General features: G+C 39.7%; 1 protein-coding gene across 3 annotated transcripts in view; it reads left to right on the forward strand.

Annotated features, from left to right (window-relative positions):
- ABCC4 (ATP binding cassette subfamily C member 4 (PEL blood group)) overlaps positions 1–6,885 on the forward strand; it is a 187,061-nt gene extending 180,176 nt beyond the window's left edge. For all 3 annotated transcript variants that reach the window (XM_070471514.1, XM_070471515.1, XM_070471516.1), the window contains one exon: positions 5,303–6,885. In XM_070471514.1, the coding sequence (XP_070327615.1) occupies positions 5,303–5,410 (108 nt within the window). In that variant the 3' untranslated portion in view covers positions 5,411–6,885. The remainder of the gene's footprint in view (positions 1–5,302) is intronic.
- The last annotated feature ends 11,573 nt before the right edge of the window (positions 6,886–18,458 follow it).

An 18,458-nucleotide genomic window follows, 5' to 3' on the forward strand; every position in this document is an offset into this window, starting at 1 on the left:
GGATTCTTCCAAGTCACGTTTTTTTGACTTCATTGTTGATCATCTGAAAATGTTGGTACAGGCGAGCTGAATCACCGATTGACCCTTTTAGATGATCCATAAAATAGTAAAGAAAGTACCTATTAGCTACATAAACTTGACTGGCACATTAGCTTGCTAGGATTGTGATACAGAGAACCACAGAGTAGAAGCTTCTTTCCTCCCAGCCCTGGGGGCTGGAAGTTTGAGGGCAGGGGTGACTTCCCCTGAGGTTTCTCTCCTTGGTTTGGAGATACCGTCTTCTCTCTGTCCTCACATGGTCTTCCCTCTGTGTGCCTGTGTCCTGATCTCCTCTTATAAGGACTGCAGTCTGTTACATTAGGACACGCCTGTATGACTTCATTATACCTGAATCACCCCTTTAAAGACCCTTTCTCCAAATAAAATGACATTCTGGGGGACTGGCGGATTTAGGACTTCAACATGTAAAGTTGGAGGGGACCCAGTTCATCACATAACAAAGGATTATTGTCTGTCATTCATTTTCTTCTGTGATGAAGCAGACCTGATTGAGGGTTTGTTTCTTTTTTTCTCATTTTGTTTTTTGAAGTTTCTGTGTTCCCAGTATGTAACAAATTTCATTTTGTCTATTCATGTTATCACCAGATACGACCCAAAGTTATGAAACGTCATATCCTAGATCTTGGAGCCTGGACCAGTCTGAACAGATGGAGTTGGCACTTAGCAGCCATGTGGCTTTGTGTCCCCCAAGGTCTCTGAGCCTCAGGTCCTCACCTGTGTGTAGAGCAGGGATTACAGCCCTGCCGGCTTCTTCCCTTATTACAGGGATCAGATGAGAGAGCAGATGCTTAAGCGCTAAAGTGGGATCACTTTTTAAAAGGATGTATATTGAACCCTTGCCTCCCAACAATAAGAAAATGTGCCCACAGTTCTTCTGAGTAGCATCAGAAAATAATTAAATTTTATTTTTAATAATCAGTTTTTAAAGAAATAATATATCTAATGCTACAAAATTCAAAAACCTTATGTTTTATAATAGGTTTTAAAATTTTATTTATAAAATCACTTCATAAATTAAAAAGTCACTTTGCCATTCCTGTCATTACAGGGCTCCTCCCCCAGGGTGGAGCCCCAGTACCATTTTTGACTATTCTGTTGACTTGTTCTGTGTATCAGTAAGAACTTGTGCATATGTGGCCTTCCTGTTTTTAAGCACGATGATAGCTATCCCTTTTTTCATTTAATATTACTGTCTATGTGTATAGTTATCTCATTCTTTTAATGGCTAAAAAGTATTTATCGTTTTTGTTTTTCTTTTTTTTTTACTTTCTCTTATCTAAACTTATTTTTAATTGAAGGATAATTGCTTTACAGTATTGTGTTGGTTCCTCCAAAACATCAACATGAATCAGCTATAGGTTTACATAGGTCTTCTCCCTCTTGAGCCTTCCTCCCACCTCCCTTCCCATCCCACCCCTCTAGGTTGTTACAGAGCCCCAATTTTCCATTCCCTACTTTATCTTCCCTTTCACTTTGTTGTTTCATCTTTTGTTACTATTGTGTGTTTTATTGTATTCAGATCTCTGTTGTTTACAGGTTGATTATCCTACTACATTTTCTTTCAGTATATTATTTTTTCATAATATTTGTCTGTTCAGTGAGTATTTCTTTCATCCATCATATGCTTATCCTGTTCCTTTTCCTTTTTTTTCTGTTTTACAGATTATATTACCTTTTATTTATTATTATTCCTACTGCTCACTTTTTAATTCTGTTATTTTTAAGACCATATATTTGCTGGATACTTGTGTCTAGTGCATCATTTCAGACTTAAGGGAATTCCCTCTGTTAAAAATATAGAAGCGTTCCCCATGACTCAGATTAAGAGAGTGAGTGAGCATGTCTGTGCTAGAGAGACAGAGAAACTGAGAGTACATATTTATTTAGCCTGAACTTTTCCCTAACCTGTAGAGTTGGGCAGCTACAATGCTGATTGTATTTCAGAATCTGTCTTGTCCTAGGACCTCACCTAGGACATGCTTTAGGCAGACAGCGATTTTCTATGATTCCTCATTGGCACCTTAGCATTCACCAGGTAGTTAGAGAGCTGCTCTCGCATCATTTCTCAGATCTGCTCTCTTTACGTACCTTCTCTCTGGCTGCAGCCCATTGGATCCCTTTGCATAAGGCAATTCATTCAGATATTTTGTCATTTGTGATTTCAAATCATTCCTGATTTCATCATATATTGGGCTTACTTTTTAATCTCCAATGTCCTGGCTTCTGAGAGTGATTTCTGAGAGGATGAGAGGAAATCCAAAATTGTGTTAAATGAAAAGAAGAAATCCTCTCTAATTCTCTAGATACTTTGATAATACACCTGCCAGGATGTGTACTAACGTTAGACCTGACTTAAAGACGTGGAGTTAGAGGGTTGCTGAGGTTAAACTAAGGCCATGCGGTTCAGTAAGAATGAATGGACAGAGTCTTGACTCATAACTCTACATTTATGAACCATCCATTGCTGACCTTTAGCCATGCATGGGAGAGTTTATGGCTTTGTTTACAAGTTGGAGTTGAAATACTGTTTCAATGTAAATTGGAGGATCTCTAATTAACCAAACCTGAGCAGGACATGAAAAGTCTCAAGAAACCCAACACTCACTGGTCTTAACGTTTTGCTTGCCCTGAATTTGAACTTTTTGGGGGGCATTGTGTCTTTTTAATCTTCATTAAAACCATTTTGAGCTGGTAGTGTTTTTCCTCAGATCAAGAAATTGAGGCAATAGGGCCTAAGTAACTTCTCAAAGTCACAGGTTAGAAAGTGTTAAGTCTTTTAATTCCCATTCTGCCTCCTGAAAGTGAAAGTTTTTCAGTCCTGTCTGACTCTTTATCACCTCATGGAATTCTCCAGGCCAGAATACTGGAGTGAGTACCCTTTCCCTTCTCCAGGGGATCTTCAAAACCCAGAATCGAGCCCAGGTCTCCTGCATTGCAGGCAGATTCTTTACCATCTGAGCCACTAGGGAATCCCAAGAATACTGGGGTGGGTAGCCTTTCCCTTCTCCAGAGGATCTTCAAGACCCAGGAATTGCACCAGGGTCTCCTGCATTGCAGGAGATTCTTTACCAGCTGAGCTATGAGGGAAGCCCTGGGTTACTGCCTCTTGGGCTACTATGTTTATTGATCCAACTGTGTATTAACTGCTAGCCTGCCCTACTGTAATGATAAAATCAAAAGATTCACCAAGGGACTCCTAGATGTTTTGTTTTCATTCTTCAAACCAGATGATGCTGCTACTTTCCGTGGGCTTAGCGGCCCTGTCTCTGAGCACCTTCGTAGTCACACCCAACATTTAGCTCACCCTGTTTTCATCCTCAGTTTGTAGCCGTCAATTAGTTCATATGAGGTAGGTCGTTGTCTCATTTCACAAATCAGGCATCCGATGCGGAGAGAGCTTAAATGATTTTTCCAGGGTCAGCAGTGGTCCCAGGAGAGAGAGAGGTGAGACTGGGCTTCTGCATCCAAGGCTCAGCCCACCCACAAGGACTCTGCTAACAAGTGTTCAGCTATCTCAGCTCCCTTCATAACCTGCCCTGTGAAAAAGATGCCTTCTCTCTCTCCTGCTGTCAAAGTGTGGGCTACACCAGGGTAACAGATGAAAGGTCGAATCAAGGAGGTTATGTGCACAGGAAGCTTGTTTTAAGTATTTTAGACCATGAAATGGCCATTTTGGTTAAAAATTGCTAATAATAAAATTTTTTAATAAAAAGTGACATTGACAAGTGGTATGGAGAAAAGAACCAGTTGATGGGGTGGTATATCAAGCATTAGAAATTGAAATTAATTTCCTTTGAGGGAGTGCTGTTTTCAGTTTCACTAACAGCATCATACATAAATACATAACAACTCAAGTGTGGCAATCTTTTTAAAAATTGAGGAGGAAGATGAAATGCAGTTAGCTCCCCCAAGACCCTTACTTTTAGATGCTTACAGTATAATGGAAATAGCTTCAGATTTTACCCAGTGGGATCCAAGCATTCTTGGAGAATTTCTTCTTTTTCTCCTCAAGTGACATTTTAATATAGAGCATTTCTTATGCAGTGTGATTTTGCGATTAGCAAGTATGCAGGCAATAAGAGAAAAAGAAAGTACACCTAATAAGAAAGTAGGTAGGTGTCTCAGAGCTTTTCTGTTTCAAATATGAAGCCCACTATCTCTGGTGATAACTTTGTTGACAGTATCCACAAATGGACTTAGAGTGAGGTTTTGTAAGAATCATGTGTCTAAGCGACCCAGCATGTGACATGAGTCAGCCTCGGATAGATGGTACATTTTCTGTTTTAAAGACTTAAACAAAACTTTTCACATTCTTCCTTGGAGGAAAAAAATTACTTTTGAAGCCCTTTTTCCACCTAAACACATTTGGAGATAAGAGCTCACAAGTCTTGACATTATTTCATTTTGTTATGTGTATCCGTCAAGGAACCAAGATACGATACAGCTACTAAAAAGTGATGATTGTGGAACAGAGAAGCTTGACAGCGTTTCATTTCCTTTGTGTTCTGATTATACATTTATCAGAAAACCTGTATCTCTTCCAGTTCAGCTAGAAATTGGTAGAATTCAAGAACTCAAAGGCCTGGCAAAGAACTGTCGTATTATTTGGTATCATCTTACATTTTAGAGAAGTTGCTTGGTTGAGTCATTGTTAAAGCTTTTGATTCTCTTTTCATTCTTGGGACCCACTATCCACAGATCACATTTCTATAGGCCCTATAACTGCTTTGCCACACAAATTAAACGCCAGGATATTTCATACATATACGCCTGCGTTTCAATGCTTGTCAATCAGAGTTTATAAAATATAGGGATTACAACCTGATATTAACATCCAAATCGATTGTGCTCATTTTATGTGTGAAAATGAGAAAGCCTCGTGTAGACGCTAGATTTCCCAGCCTCTTTGTCACCCTGTTTTTAATTTATCCCCAAGCTTTGAGTCAGTAAGATGATTTTTGCTTATCAATTTAATGTACTGATAAAGCATATCTGTGGATCAGGATGATCAGAACTGTAGTGGATCTACAGGTTGTTTGGCATTAAGCCCAGCTCCAGTGAGGGTTTTAATGGGGGCTACTTCCTCCATTGAATAAATAACATCCCTGGTTTTTAATATTGTGTCTCCACTAGTGATATGATTGATTGCTTCATATGAAAAGCAAACAGAGAAATGCACTACCTTAGGGAGGAGGACTTGAAAACTTTTAAACATGTTTTTATACCTGTCCTTTTTTTTCAGGTGTACTTCAAGAGGAATTATCCAGATATTACTCACAATGGCCATGTGGTTATGAACGCTTCCAGTGGACAGCCCTCAGCCTTAACAATTTTTGAGACGGCACTGTGATTCTACTATGACGTCAAGTCTGTTCCAGAGGCATTTTTCCAATAGTTTTTGCACTGTGTAAAGTACATTTTACTTATTTTTATACCAGTAGCAGATATTTACACATAGAATATGTTAGTCCATTTGGATTTTTTCCTGCAACTTCACCCAGTGGTTTCAGGCTCTTAACAACATTATTATTGTTATTTATATGTTAAAAGTATTTTTGTCTTATCTAAATCAGAGGTACAGGCCACCAATAAAAGCTGTCTACCAGGTTTCGTGCCTTAAAGAGACTTCAGAGCCAAAGCACATTTTCTAAGGTGTAAGACAAAGTTTTCATAGATGTTTTTTACTGTCCCCAACTTACATATTCCTTTCCAGTCAGGGATTCTGTTTACTTGAAGACTCTGGAAGTTGCCATTTTGCCTTACCACTTTCTTTAACATAAGTAGGATCCCCTATTCCCCGCCAAAGACCTCTGGTTAAGCTAGTACAAAATAGGGAAAGCAAAAAATACACTTTAGTTGAAATTAATATGAGGCATTACATTGGAGAGCCCCTCCTCCCCACCCCCCAAGATAAATGGTTAAAATACGTGAAGGTCAGTATTTCATTCTATCTTCTGAAAGAGGGTGGAAGAGAAAGGAATGCTTTCAGAAAATTGCCATTCTATGGGGATTTGATAATGATCGACATGTGAGTGATCATTGATCAGCTTCTAGAGTCCATGGCTCTGACTTGATAGACCTGTTGCAGTTTTAGATTCAGCCTGGTGATATTTTCGAAAAGGCCATGCTGCTTTCCTGAGTATGTAGTGGTGATTTCATCTGGATTTCTCATGACGATTGACCCTCTGCTGACATAAGCCTTTTGGTTTAGCCGTCATTGAAATCCTGTCTAAATTACATGCATGGGTTCTCCTGACTGTGTGAGAAAAATAGAAAGCTGTTGCTATGTTGTTGACTATGTTTATGCCCTATGTTCTCAGGATGCATCAGGAAGGTTCACTTTCATGAGCCTGTCCAGGTTAGTTTACTTATGACCACTAATTGCACTTTGTCTAGATCTTTCAGATCAGTAGATCAACAAACCACAATACTTCTAGGGCCTGCAGTACTTGATTTGAGCTGTAGGTCCTTAGCTTTTCTTAGTGGTGGTGGGTATGGTGTATTGAGTTCAAGTTACTAAAGTTACTGCCCTGATTTTAAGTGTACTCTCATGACCTCGCAATTAGGCATAGCTATGCTCATATTGCATATGTTTATATATAATATGCCTTCTGATAGCTGGTATTTGGACTCTTTACCAGAGAGAAACAGATAGAATCAAGAATAGAATCAAGCCTTAAAAACCACATACTCGGCAAACTACCCAAATACATTGAGTGTAGTTTGTATTTAGAGATAATGTTCAACAGTTAATGTTTAGTCCAATAATTATGTAGTAGTCATGGTTCTTATAAAATTTAGTCGAAATAAATGTTTTCATCTCCAGAGATCTGTGTTTTCATTTTTAGAGGTCTGGCTCATGTCCTTGCTATTGAAAGCTAATGTGAGATCCATTTTCCTTGAGATCCATTCCCAACTCTTGGCTAAAGGTACACCAGATGCTCTATGCAGAGAGGTGGGTGTCACTGATTTAAATCGTTACTACTGAACTAAGCCCAGCTGTACCCCTTCCATTAAGGGAAGGTCCCAGGATTAAATCAAGTATTAAATTGTTGGGAGTTTGGGGTTTTGATTTTTGCCCCAGACAAGCGAGAAACCTCTACTGCTGCTACATTTAAAGCACCTACAGGACGTATGTTCTCAAAGTGTGGTCATTAGGCCAGCAGCAGCAGCATCACCTGGGAATCATTAGAAACGCTGATTCTTGTGTCCCATATCTACTGAATCAGAAACACTGGTGGTGGGGACCACTGGTCCCCCGTTGCCTTACCAAGGCCTAAGGGTGATTGTGATGCAGTCCGAAGTCTGAGAACCAATAACACAGGCAATAAAGAACTCCTAAAACTCGTTAAGAAAAACACAGAAAGCCCAAGAAATGGACAAGAGACTCAAATAGGCCCTTCATAAAAGAGAATATCCAAATGGCCATAACTGCACAAGGGTTCAGTCTCATTAGTTACCAAGGAAATGTGAATTAAAACCACAATGAGATACCGTGAAACACCCAGTAAAGTAGCTAAAATTAAAAAGGTTGAGAATAAGAATTAGTGCCGATGAAGCAGTGGGAACTCTTGTGCACTTCTGCATGTGCAAAAAAGTATATGTTGACAAAAAACTTTGGAAAACAATTTGACAGCATTTACTCATACTGCACACCCTCAGATCTATTAATTCTGCTCCAGAGTACAAGTGATATACACTTGTTCACAGATGTTCTTGGAAACCTAATTCCCAGTAGCCACAAACTAGACATTATCCACATGCTAATCAACAGCAGAAGGAAAATGGACTGTGATGCAATAGCATATCCCGTAGCAATGATAGCAGTTGAACATCAACAACCCAGGTGCAAAACAAACTTAAGCCTGACCCCAAAGAATATTTATGATTCCCTTTACACAAAGTTCGGACATAGTTACAATCAAATCATAGTGTTTAAAATCAGCTTCTGAGTTACTTAAAATATTCTCTTGTTGGCTGGAGGTTAGGTGAATATTGGTTGGGCTCTTCATTTTATTTTCCTCACTATTGCATGTCATAATTCATAATTGAGTTAAGTAAAAAGAAAGTTCTTGGCCTCATTTTTCTTGTAGAATCTCATTCAAAAGCAGCGGTCCAGTCATCTAAAGGTGAATAAGCTATACCTGAGGAGTTATTTTTGCTGAGTTGTTAAAAGGTTGTCTTCTAGCCCATAGCAAATGGCTTCAAGTGAAGCTCTTGGTAAACAGAGTTCAAGGTCTGTATTTTGTCTAAATAACCAAAATAAATCCTACTTTGTCTCACCAATTCTATCCAAATGGTTCTGGATTTTATTTATTTTTTTAACCACTTTATTGAGGTTATGATTGACATACCAAAAGTTGTACATATTTAATGTAAACAACTTGAAGAGTTTGAAGATAGTACACACTCAATGAAATCAGCCCCACCATCTATGCCATAAACACATTGATCACCTCCAAAAGTTTCCTCCCACCCTCCTTTTTAATCCCCACTTGTAGGAAAGATACAAGCACATCAGTCTAATGCTAACTGCTTTCTATAACAGCATAAATGTGTTTTCTGAAGAAATGATTGAAGTCAATTCCACAAGGCAGTGATTTAGACCAAGTATTATGATGATTTGGTGAGTTAAATGTTAATATGTACCTTTACATAAGGTACATATGACCTTATGTAAATTGATGAAAATCTGGGTTTTTCTTTCGGATAGTTTGTCTAGAGATATTAGAAGCATCTCTTCTCAAATCTGAGTATTTGTTTCATATCGAATTCTGAGAAGTTTAATGATGTTCAGAATCTTAGGACTTGAGTGTGTTAGATTCAGCACCTGGGTTTGTAAGTCAAGCTTTCACAATGATTCTATTTTGTAATATTTTCTCAATACATCTTTACCTAGAAATGTGTATGACATTCTGGATACCACATCTCAAGAGAAAGTGTCTTTGTAATTTCACTAATGGGGAACGGATGAGCTTTTATTAAAATCAAGGAAATTTTTCACTTGGAATGAGGAAAACCAATAAAGTTCAAATTCAAAACAAAATTCCAAAATCCATGTTTGTATAATCAACCCATTTTAGTCTCCAAATTACCTAATTCTTCAAAGTTCATTTATTGAAACTGAATAAGTACAATATGTGTTACTAAAGGAAATCGGTTCAGTTCAGTTGCTCAGTTGTGTCTGACTTTTTGCAACCCAATGTACTGCAGCACACAAGGCTTCTCTGTCCATCACCAACTCCCGGAGTTTACTCAAACTCATGTCCATCAAGTCAGTGATGCCATCCAACCATCTCATCCTCTGTCATCCCCTTCTCTTTCTGCCTTCAGTCTTTCCCAGCATCGGGGTCTTTTTCAGGGAGTCAGTTCTTCACATCAGGTGGGCTAAGTATTGGAGTTTCAGCTTCAGCATCAGTCCTGCCAATGAATACTCAGGACTGATTTCTCGAGGATTGACTGGTTTGATCTTGCAGTCCAAGGGACTCTCAAGAGTTCACCAAAACCACAGTTCAAAAGCATCAATTATTCGGTGCTCAGCTTTCTCAATAGTACAACTCTCACATCCATACATGACTACTGGAAAAACCAGAGCTTTGACTAGACAGACTTTTGTTGCAAAGTAATGTCTCTGCTTTTTAATATGCTGTCTAGCTTGGTCATAGCTTTTCTTCCAAGGAGCAAGTGTCTTTAATTTCGTGGCTGCAGTCCCAAGAAATAAAGTCTCACTATTTCCATTGTTTCCCCTTCTATTTGCCATGAAACGAAGGGACTGGATGCCATGATCTTAGTTTTCTGAATGTTGAGTTTTAATCCAACTTTTTCACTCTCCTCTTTCACTTTAGTCAAGAGGCTCTTTAGTTCTTCACTTTCTGCCATAAGGATGGTGTCATCTGCATATCTGAGATTATTGATATTTCTCCCAGCAATCTTGATTCCAGCTTGTGCTTCTTCCAGCCCAGCATTTAGTATGATCTATTCTGCATATAAGTTAAATAAACACAGTGACAATATACAGCCTTGACATACTCCTTTACTGACTTGGAACCAGTCTGTTGTGCCATGTCCAGTTCTAACTGTTGCTTCTTGACCTGCATACAGATTTCTCAGGAGGCAGGTAAGGTGGCCTGATATTCCCATCTCTTTAAGAATTTGCCACATTTTGTTATGTACACAGTCAAAGGCTTTGGCGTAGTCAATAAAGCAGAAGTATATGTTTTTCTGTAACTTGCTTTTTTGATGATCCAGTGGATGTTTGTAATTTGATCTCTGGTTCCTCTGCCTCTCATAAATCCAGCTTGAACATCTGGAAGTTCATGGTTCATCTACTGTTGAAGCCTGGCTTGCAGAAACCTGGCTAGCATTACTTTGCTAGTGTGCGAGATGAGTGCAGTTGTGCAGTAGTTTGAGCATTCTTTGGCATTGCCTTTCTTTGGCATTGGAATGAAAACTGACCTTGCCAATCCTGTGGCCACTGCTGAGTTTTCCAAATTTGCTGGCATATTGAGTGCAGCACTTTTACAGCATCATCTTTTAGGATTTGAAATAGCTCAATTAGAATTCCATCACCTCTTGTAGCTTTGTTCATAGTGATGCTTCCTAAGGAAGCATCCTTAGGAAGTCAAGGCTCACTTGACTTCTCTTTCCAAGATGTCTGGCTCTAGGTGAGTGATCACACCATCATGGTTATCTGGGTCATGAAGATATGTTTTATAGTTCTATGTATTCTTGACACATCTTCTTAATATCTTCTGCTTCTGTTAGGTCTATACCATTTCTGTCATTTATTGTGCCCATTTTTGCATGAAGTGTTCCCTCGGTTTCTCTTTATTTTCTTGAAGAAATCTCTAGTCTATCCCATTTTATATCCTCCATTAAAAAGTTACAGACTTCATCATCCCTCAAAAACAACAAATTTTTAAAAAGATTAGCAAATTTCAGTAAATTCATAGATTAATATTCACAAACTTTGTGGCATATGTGCTTTCATCCTTATCAAATTAAGAATTTTGAGCCAAAGAAGAACCATATGTGACACAAAGTCCTTGTTTCCACCCCTCTGTATCCTATTTTGGGATTTTAAGATGTTACAAGTATGTAAATACATAATAATTTTCAAATAAAAATCCTCCCCAAATACTGGGATTTTTTTTGTACTGGTTGCAGATTGGTTCTCTGGGTTGCACTCAGATGGAGTTTAGTACTGGTATGTTTATTACGGGTGCCCCTAACATCAGCGCTGGTGGAATCGGGAGGGATGGAGCAGAAGAAAAATTCAAGCTGGAACACTGGCCAGGTGACCTTAGATGACCCTGTGGGAGCTCTGAAGTGAAGATGGCTCTTCAGAGTTGTCCTGACACGTCCAATGACCAGGCCTATTTACCTCTACCTGGATGGGTCATTGCGCAGAGGCTGCCCCCAGAGGGGCTGGTGGTTTAAGGTTGCCCACTGGCAGCACTTCCAGCAGCTGGGCAATGAGTCCTTGAAGGGAGGTCAGGACAGCACATCTCCATGTCCCCCCGGGCATGTGTCACAGTCCAGTGGTTGGTGAGGAGGATGTACAGTCACAGAAAACTGCTGGTGACTTAACATTTAAGTCAAAATGATGACTTAGTCATTCTCCTCAATAACATATGGTCTAAAAAGCAGAGAAGTTCCATCTCGGGGAGATATCCTCATTCTCTAGGGTCAGCCCAGTTGTCACCTCTTCCAGAAAGTCTCCTTAAGATCAGTCATCATCCTAGGTAACTCGGATTTCTGTCGGACCCTGTGCACCTCTCGTCTGCTAAACTGAACCATGCTTGGTTAGTGTCCTGTTGTCACCATCTTGAGATACTTGTTTTTTAAACAAGGGACTCTGTTCTTTCCATTTTGCTCTGGGTCCTGTAAATTATGTAGCCTTCGCTGACTATGAGTATTCATATGTGGTCTGTCTTCTCACTAAACCACATGAGAAAAAAACTTGGAACTGTGCCCTATTCATTTTTTAATTACATCTTTCAGCACCGTGTCTGTCACATAAGAGGTGTGGTGCCTTACAGTAAATGTTTGCTGGATGAATTGATTACTGAGGATAAATCTTCTCAACTTCATAATTTTGAAATTCTAAGGTAGCCTAGGATAACAGAAAGCCCTGGCGTCAAAATCAGTCACACTGATCTGTCAGTTCTTTCTCTACTACTCAATAGCAGCGTGAATGTCCAAAGAATGTACTGTCCAGAGTGGAATACCTGATAGTTAAAGGAAAGCAGTAACCAGCCAAGGTGCCAGGACAATCAACTGGCATCATCCTTGACAAAATGGGCTCTGGTCACCTTATATCCATATAGCCATAGTTACATGCTTGGCTAAGTGTTTCAACCTCTTTGAATCTCACTTCCTTCATCTGAGAAATGAATACAGTCCCTGTCCTTGGACCATTGCTTTGGGATGATGGATGGACCAAGAACAACCAAAGACACAGGGTGGACTCACTAACCTTGGTGATTCCTAATCACCAGGAGAGGAAAGCAGAATGGGTGTGCATGAAGGTTTGTAGACTGTAGATGGTGTATTTGAGGAGATCCTCATCTAATGACCTAAACCAAACTGTTCCTCATTCACGTGTAGTTAAATTACACAAGTACATGCGTAGGAGCACAGGCTCTGGAGTCAGCCTTCCAGGGACAAATACTGACTCCTCTGGGCACTGACTGGGTTTGGATTCAAGTTCTGCTACCTGCTAATCATGGGCTCTTAAGGTTGGGAAGCCCACTGTATCTCAGTTTCTTTGTAATGTTGAGATGGGAGTAGTATGTTTCTCAGAGGGTTATTGCCAAGATTAAATATGACAGTGACACTCACAGTGTGGCCTGTGGGCTAATGTTAGTCCACAACCTGTTTGTAACCAGGCTAGAAGTACAGGAGTTTTAAGAAAGCTAGAAACTCACAACCATCTTCTATTGCTGTGACATCCACACTTGGGATGGGTGGGATCTTGAACAGACCAGAGACCAGCATGTCACAGTTGCAGGGGAGGTGCATGTGGCTGAGCCACACACCAGACATGCACAGTGGGGTCATTGATTAGTTTGCAATGTAATGAAAATGTAAATTGATTCTTAACCCCAGAGAGTTGAGAAACTCTATCAACACTATTGTCTTTATTCATTGTTATCATGATATTTATGTTTAAAATTAGACCATCAGTTCAGTTCAGTCGCTCAGTCGTGTCCGACTCTTTGCAACCCCATGATCCGCAGCACACCAGGCCTCCTTGTCCATCACCAACTCCTGGACTTTATTCAAACCCATGTCCATCAAGTCAGTGATGCCATCCAGCCATCTCATCCTCTGTCGTCCCCTTCTCCTTCTGCCCCCAATCCCTCCCAGCATCAGGGTTTTTTCCAATGAATCAACTCTTCACATGAGGTGGCCAAAGTACTGGAGTTTCAGCTTCAGTATCAGTCCTTCCAGTGAACACCCAGGACTGATCTCCTTTAGGATGGACTGGTTGGATCTCCTTGCAGTACAAGGGATTCTCAAGAGTCTTCTCCAACACCACAGTTCAAAAGCATCAATTTTTCGGTGCTCAGCTTTCTTCACAGTCCAACTCTCACATCCATACATGACCACTGGAAAACCATAGCCTTGACCAGATGGACCTTTGTTGGCAAAATGTCTCTGCTTTTAAATATGCTATCTAGGTTGGTTATAACTTTCCTTCCAAGGAGTAAGCGTCTTTTAATTTCATGGCTGCAATCACCATCTGCAGTGATTTTGGAGCCCAAAATTAGACCATATAAGCTTTCAAAAGGCCCTGCTATGCATTAACAATTTGTTTTTCACTTTTTGTTTTGTGTTGGCACATAGCCAGTTAACAATGTTGTGATAGTTTCACAGTGAAGGAACTCAGCAATACATATACATGTATCCATTCTCCCCCAAACCCCCCTCCCATCCAGCCTGCCACATAACATTGAGCAGTTCCATGTGCTATACAGTAGGTCCTTGTTGGTTATCCATTTTAAATATAGCAGAGTGTACATATCTAGCCCAAACTCCTTAACTATCCCTTCCCCCTATCCTTCCCCCACCCTGGCAATCAGTTGGTTTTCTAAGTGTGTGAGTCTCTGCTTTGCAAGCTCATTTGTATCATTTCTTTTTGGATTCCACATATAAGGGTCATATGATATTTCTCCTTCTCTGTCTGACGTACTGCACTCAACGTGACAATCTCTAGGTTCATCCGTGTTGCACACTAGCAATATTTTTAATAGCATTAAAAAGTTAAATTTCTGCTCAACATTAGGAGGGCTTTTTTCTTAAGTGTGTTTGTTGGGTGTGTTTGTACCCACTCTATTAGTGAATGAGTCGCATGGTCCTGATGAAGACAGTACTTGGAAGCACAGCAGGCCCATTTAAAAGCCTTTCGGAGAACACGGGGCTTTATGTGTAAGTTGTTGGTGTTTTCTTTAAAAACAGAAAGAATATGGATTAAAAAGCTTCTGCTTTTTAAATCTAATATTCTAAGGAAATTCACCTCACTTTTCTTTCAAAAAACTGAAATAGCAGTGTATGTGTTGAAAATCTGAGAGAAATATATATTTATTTGAATTCAGAACTGAAAATAGAACATTAATAGAAGAAATAATATGCTCCAGCCCTGAGACCTCCATCTATACTCCAGGCCCATCTAACTCGCCTCAGGGGTCAACACTGGAATTTGTATGATTTTTCAAGAAGCAAGATCAAGACTTAGATACACCAAGAATGCTTTATGGAAAGCTTACTTTGGACGGTTCTGACTAAATTCAGTCTTTCACTCAGCAACCATGCTCCTAAAACTAGCCAACTTACAATTATCCATCCCAATAGGTAGAAGCTTTGAGTATTCCAAAACAGTGTTTGATCCAAAAACTATTTAATTTTGTAGTACATTATGTAAAAAACATTTTTTAAATTAAATTTTGCAGACTACCTAAACAAAAATTAATATGTCTCTGAGACAAAGTTTATATCATGTTAGAAGTGTTGTAAGTAAGAAAGAAACAGTCGATAGAGGATTGAGAAATTTAAAACTACATTTTATGACAATGAATTTTTTAAAATTTTTTTGCATGTAGGATCCTAGTTCCCCAACTAGGAATAGAATCCATGCCCCCTGTGGTAGAAGTTCAGAGTCTTAACAACTGGATCACCAGGGAATTCCCTAACACAGTGATTTTTTTTTTTAATCCAAGAGTTTATAATAATTTTACTAAAATATAAGATAGGTAGAGAGATGGAAAAATGTGAATGGAAAGCTCTTTTTTCCAGTAGAATGCCAACTAACAAATGTAGAAAAGTGTTTGACAGATAAAGTACCATATAGCAACCATTGCTCTCATAAGTAATTCTGATAAAATTCAGCAGTTGGCTGATAAATGAATACAGAGTGATGTTTGAGGGATGGAAGAGACAGGGCATTTTCATAGACTGATTTCCCAGAGTAATTAGTTAATAAAGGAGTAATTGTATTGTTAAAGTGGAAAAATTGGGCAGACAGCACCCTAACCAAGTAATCAGAGTTAACTTCATCAGTAAGGGAACAACAGACACCCTTGACTCTTGATAGGTAAAGTAATGACAACAGAATCGTTGCTATGGTATTCCTACCCCCACCTCCAATATAAAAAACAAAGTCTAAATTAAATAAGGGTTCAGTTCAGTTCAGTCACTCAGTTGTGTCTGACTCTTTGCGACCCCATGAACCACAGCATGCCAGGCCTCCCTGTCTATCACCAACTCCTGGAGTTCACCCAAACTCATGTCCATTGAGTTGGTGATGCCATCCAACCATCTCATCCTCTGTTGTCCCCTTCTCCTGCCCTCAATCTTTCCCAGCATCAGGGTCTTTTCAAATGAGTCAGCTCTTCGCATCAGGTGACCAAACTATTGGAGTTTCAGCTTCAACATCAGTCCTTCCAATGAACACCCAAGATAGATCTCCTCTAGGATGGACTGGTTGGATCTCCTTGCAGTCCAAGGGACTTCCAAGAGTCTTCTCCAACACCACAGTTCAAAAGCATCAATTCTTCAGTGTTCAGCTTTCTTTATAGTCCAAATCTCACATCCATACATGACCACTGGAAAAACCATAGCCTTGACTAGACAGACCTTTGTTGGTAAAGTAATGTCTCTGCTTTTTAATATGCTGTCTGGGTTGGCCATAACTTTCCTTCCAAGGAGTAGGCGTCTTTTAATTTCATGGCTGCAGTCACCATCTGCAGTAATTTTGGAGCCCCCCAAAATAAAGTCTGCCACTGTTTCCACTGTTTCCCCATCTATTTGCCATGAATCTTAGTTTTCTGAATGTTGAGCTTTAGACCAACTTTTTCACTCTCCTTTCACTTTCATTAAGAGGTTCTTTAGTTCTTCACTTTCTGCCATAAGGGTTGTGTCATCTGCATATCTGAAGTTATTGATATTTCTCCCAGCAATTTGATTCCAGCGTGTGCTTCTTCCAACCCAGCGTTTCTCATGATGTACTCTGTATATAAGTTAAATACGCAGGGTGACAATATACTGCTTTGATGTAGTCCTTTTCCTATCTGGAACCAGTCTGTTGTTCCATGTCATTCTAACTGTTGCTTCCTGACCTGCATACAGGTTTCTCAAGAGGCAGGTCAGGTAGTCTGGTATGCCCATCTCTTTCAGAATTTTTCACAGTTTATTGTGATCTGCACAGTCAAAGGCTTTGGCATAGTCAATAAAGCACAAATAGATGTTTTTCTGGAACTCTCTTGCTTTTTCGATGATCTAGCGGATGTTGGCAATTTGACCTCTGGTTCCTCTGCCTTTCCTAAAACCAGATTGAACATCTGGAAGTTCACGGTTCACATATTGCTGAAGCCTGGCTTGCAGAATTTTGAGCATTACTTTACTAGCATGAGATGAGTGCAATTGTGTGGTAGTTTGAGCATTCTTTGGCATTGCCTTTCTTTGGGATTGGAGTGAAAACTGACCTTCTCCAGTTCTGTGGCCACTGCTGAATTTTCCAAATTTGCTGACATATTGAGTGCAGCACTTTCACAGCATCATCTTTTAGGATTTGAAATAGCTCAATTGGAATTCCATCACCTCCAGTAGCTTTGTTTGCAGTGATGCTTCCGAAGGCCCACTTGATTTCACATTCCAGGATGTTTGGCTCTAGGTGAGTGATCACACCATCATGATTATCTGGGTCATGAAGATCTCTTTTGTATAGCTCTTCTGTGTTTTACATATGAACAATATCTTATCCACCTTCACAGAAGTTCCTAGCTTCAATATCCCCACACCATGAGGACACGCTTAAGACAGATAATCATTCATTTCTAAAACTTTGAAAACTTATTTAATAAATACATACATATCACTCTGAAAGAGTTAAGAAAACCCAGTGATAAACACAAACTACTTTGTCATTGCAGCTCCAGAACAGCCACATAATCATCCTATATGATCTAGTTTTCACTGATAATTTTGGCTTCTAAATAACACAATGGGTCTAGATATGCCGCCACATGTCTCTAGGGGAGGCACCTAAGATCAGTCATCATGCAACAAGAAAAGTTAGGCAAATTTCCCTGAAAAAGTTGGTGGTTTTCCATATTGTATGAATGTTCCAGCTTCTGATTTACATGTGTAGGGGTAAAAACGCAGATGACAATTGGGAACCTGAGACAATTACTTCTTTGGGTGGAATTGGACTTTCAGGTGTTTCTACAGCAGCTGGGCGCCAAGGTGAGGACTGGTAGGTAAACTGTATCAACAAGCCAGCCCAGCCCTGACGTACATGGCTGGACCTCAATATAGCCCATCCACAAAGGAGGACTAGCTACTTGTAGATGGCTGTTTGTCCTCTTCCTTGCTTTCTCACTTTGGTTTCCTCTCCTCATTGGAACAGGACTCCTGACTATTAGTCTTTAGGATGGAGGCAGTAGAGTCTTTTTGAGAACAAGTTCTATGTTGGAGTCAGCAGTAGTTAACCCTACCTGATAAAGATATCCACTATGTTGATTTCATCAGAGCCAGGAGCCTCTCTTCAAGGCTAGTTTTTGAGGAGATAGACGAGGTAGCTGCCCAAGCATTGCGATTTAAGGAGTCCTGGGGAAGACCTTCTTTACAAACTATGTTTTCCACTGATGCTTAAAGGGCTATCATTGTTGATTAATTCAGGTGGATACCTTTCCTTGAGGTTCTTTTAGAACTGAGATCCCATAGTCTCATGAAAGTATAAAACATTAAGTCTTTGACACTTTACCTCAAGTGAGTTTGCCATATCGCTTTCTCTCTAATATAAAAAGCAGTGGATACCACCCATAGTTTGTAAGGGTGGGTGTTTGTGATCCACCTGGAAGGGAAGAACTCATCCTCATTAAGTATGACAGGAAACT

This window comes from Odocoileus virginianus, chromosome 8 (assembly GCF_023699985.2).
Source record: "Odocoileus virginianus isolate 20LAN1187 ecotype Illinois chromosome 8, Ovbor_1.2, whole genome shotgun sequence".
Taxonomy (NCBI): domain Eukaryota; kingdom Metazoa; phylum Chordata; class Mammalia; order Artiodactyla; family Cervidae; genus Odocoileus; species Odocoileus virginianus.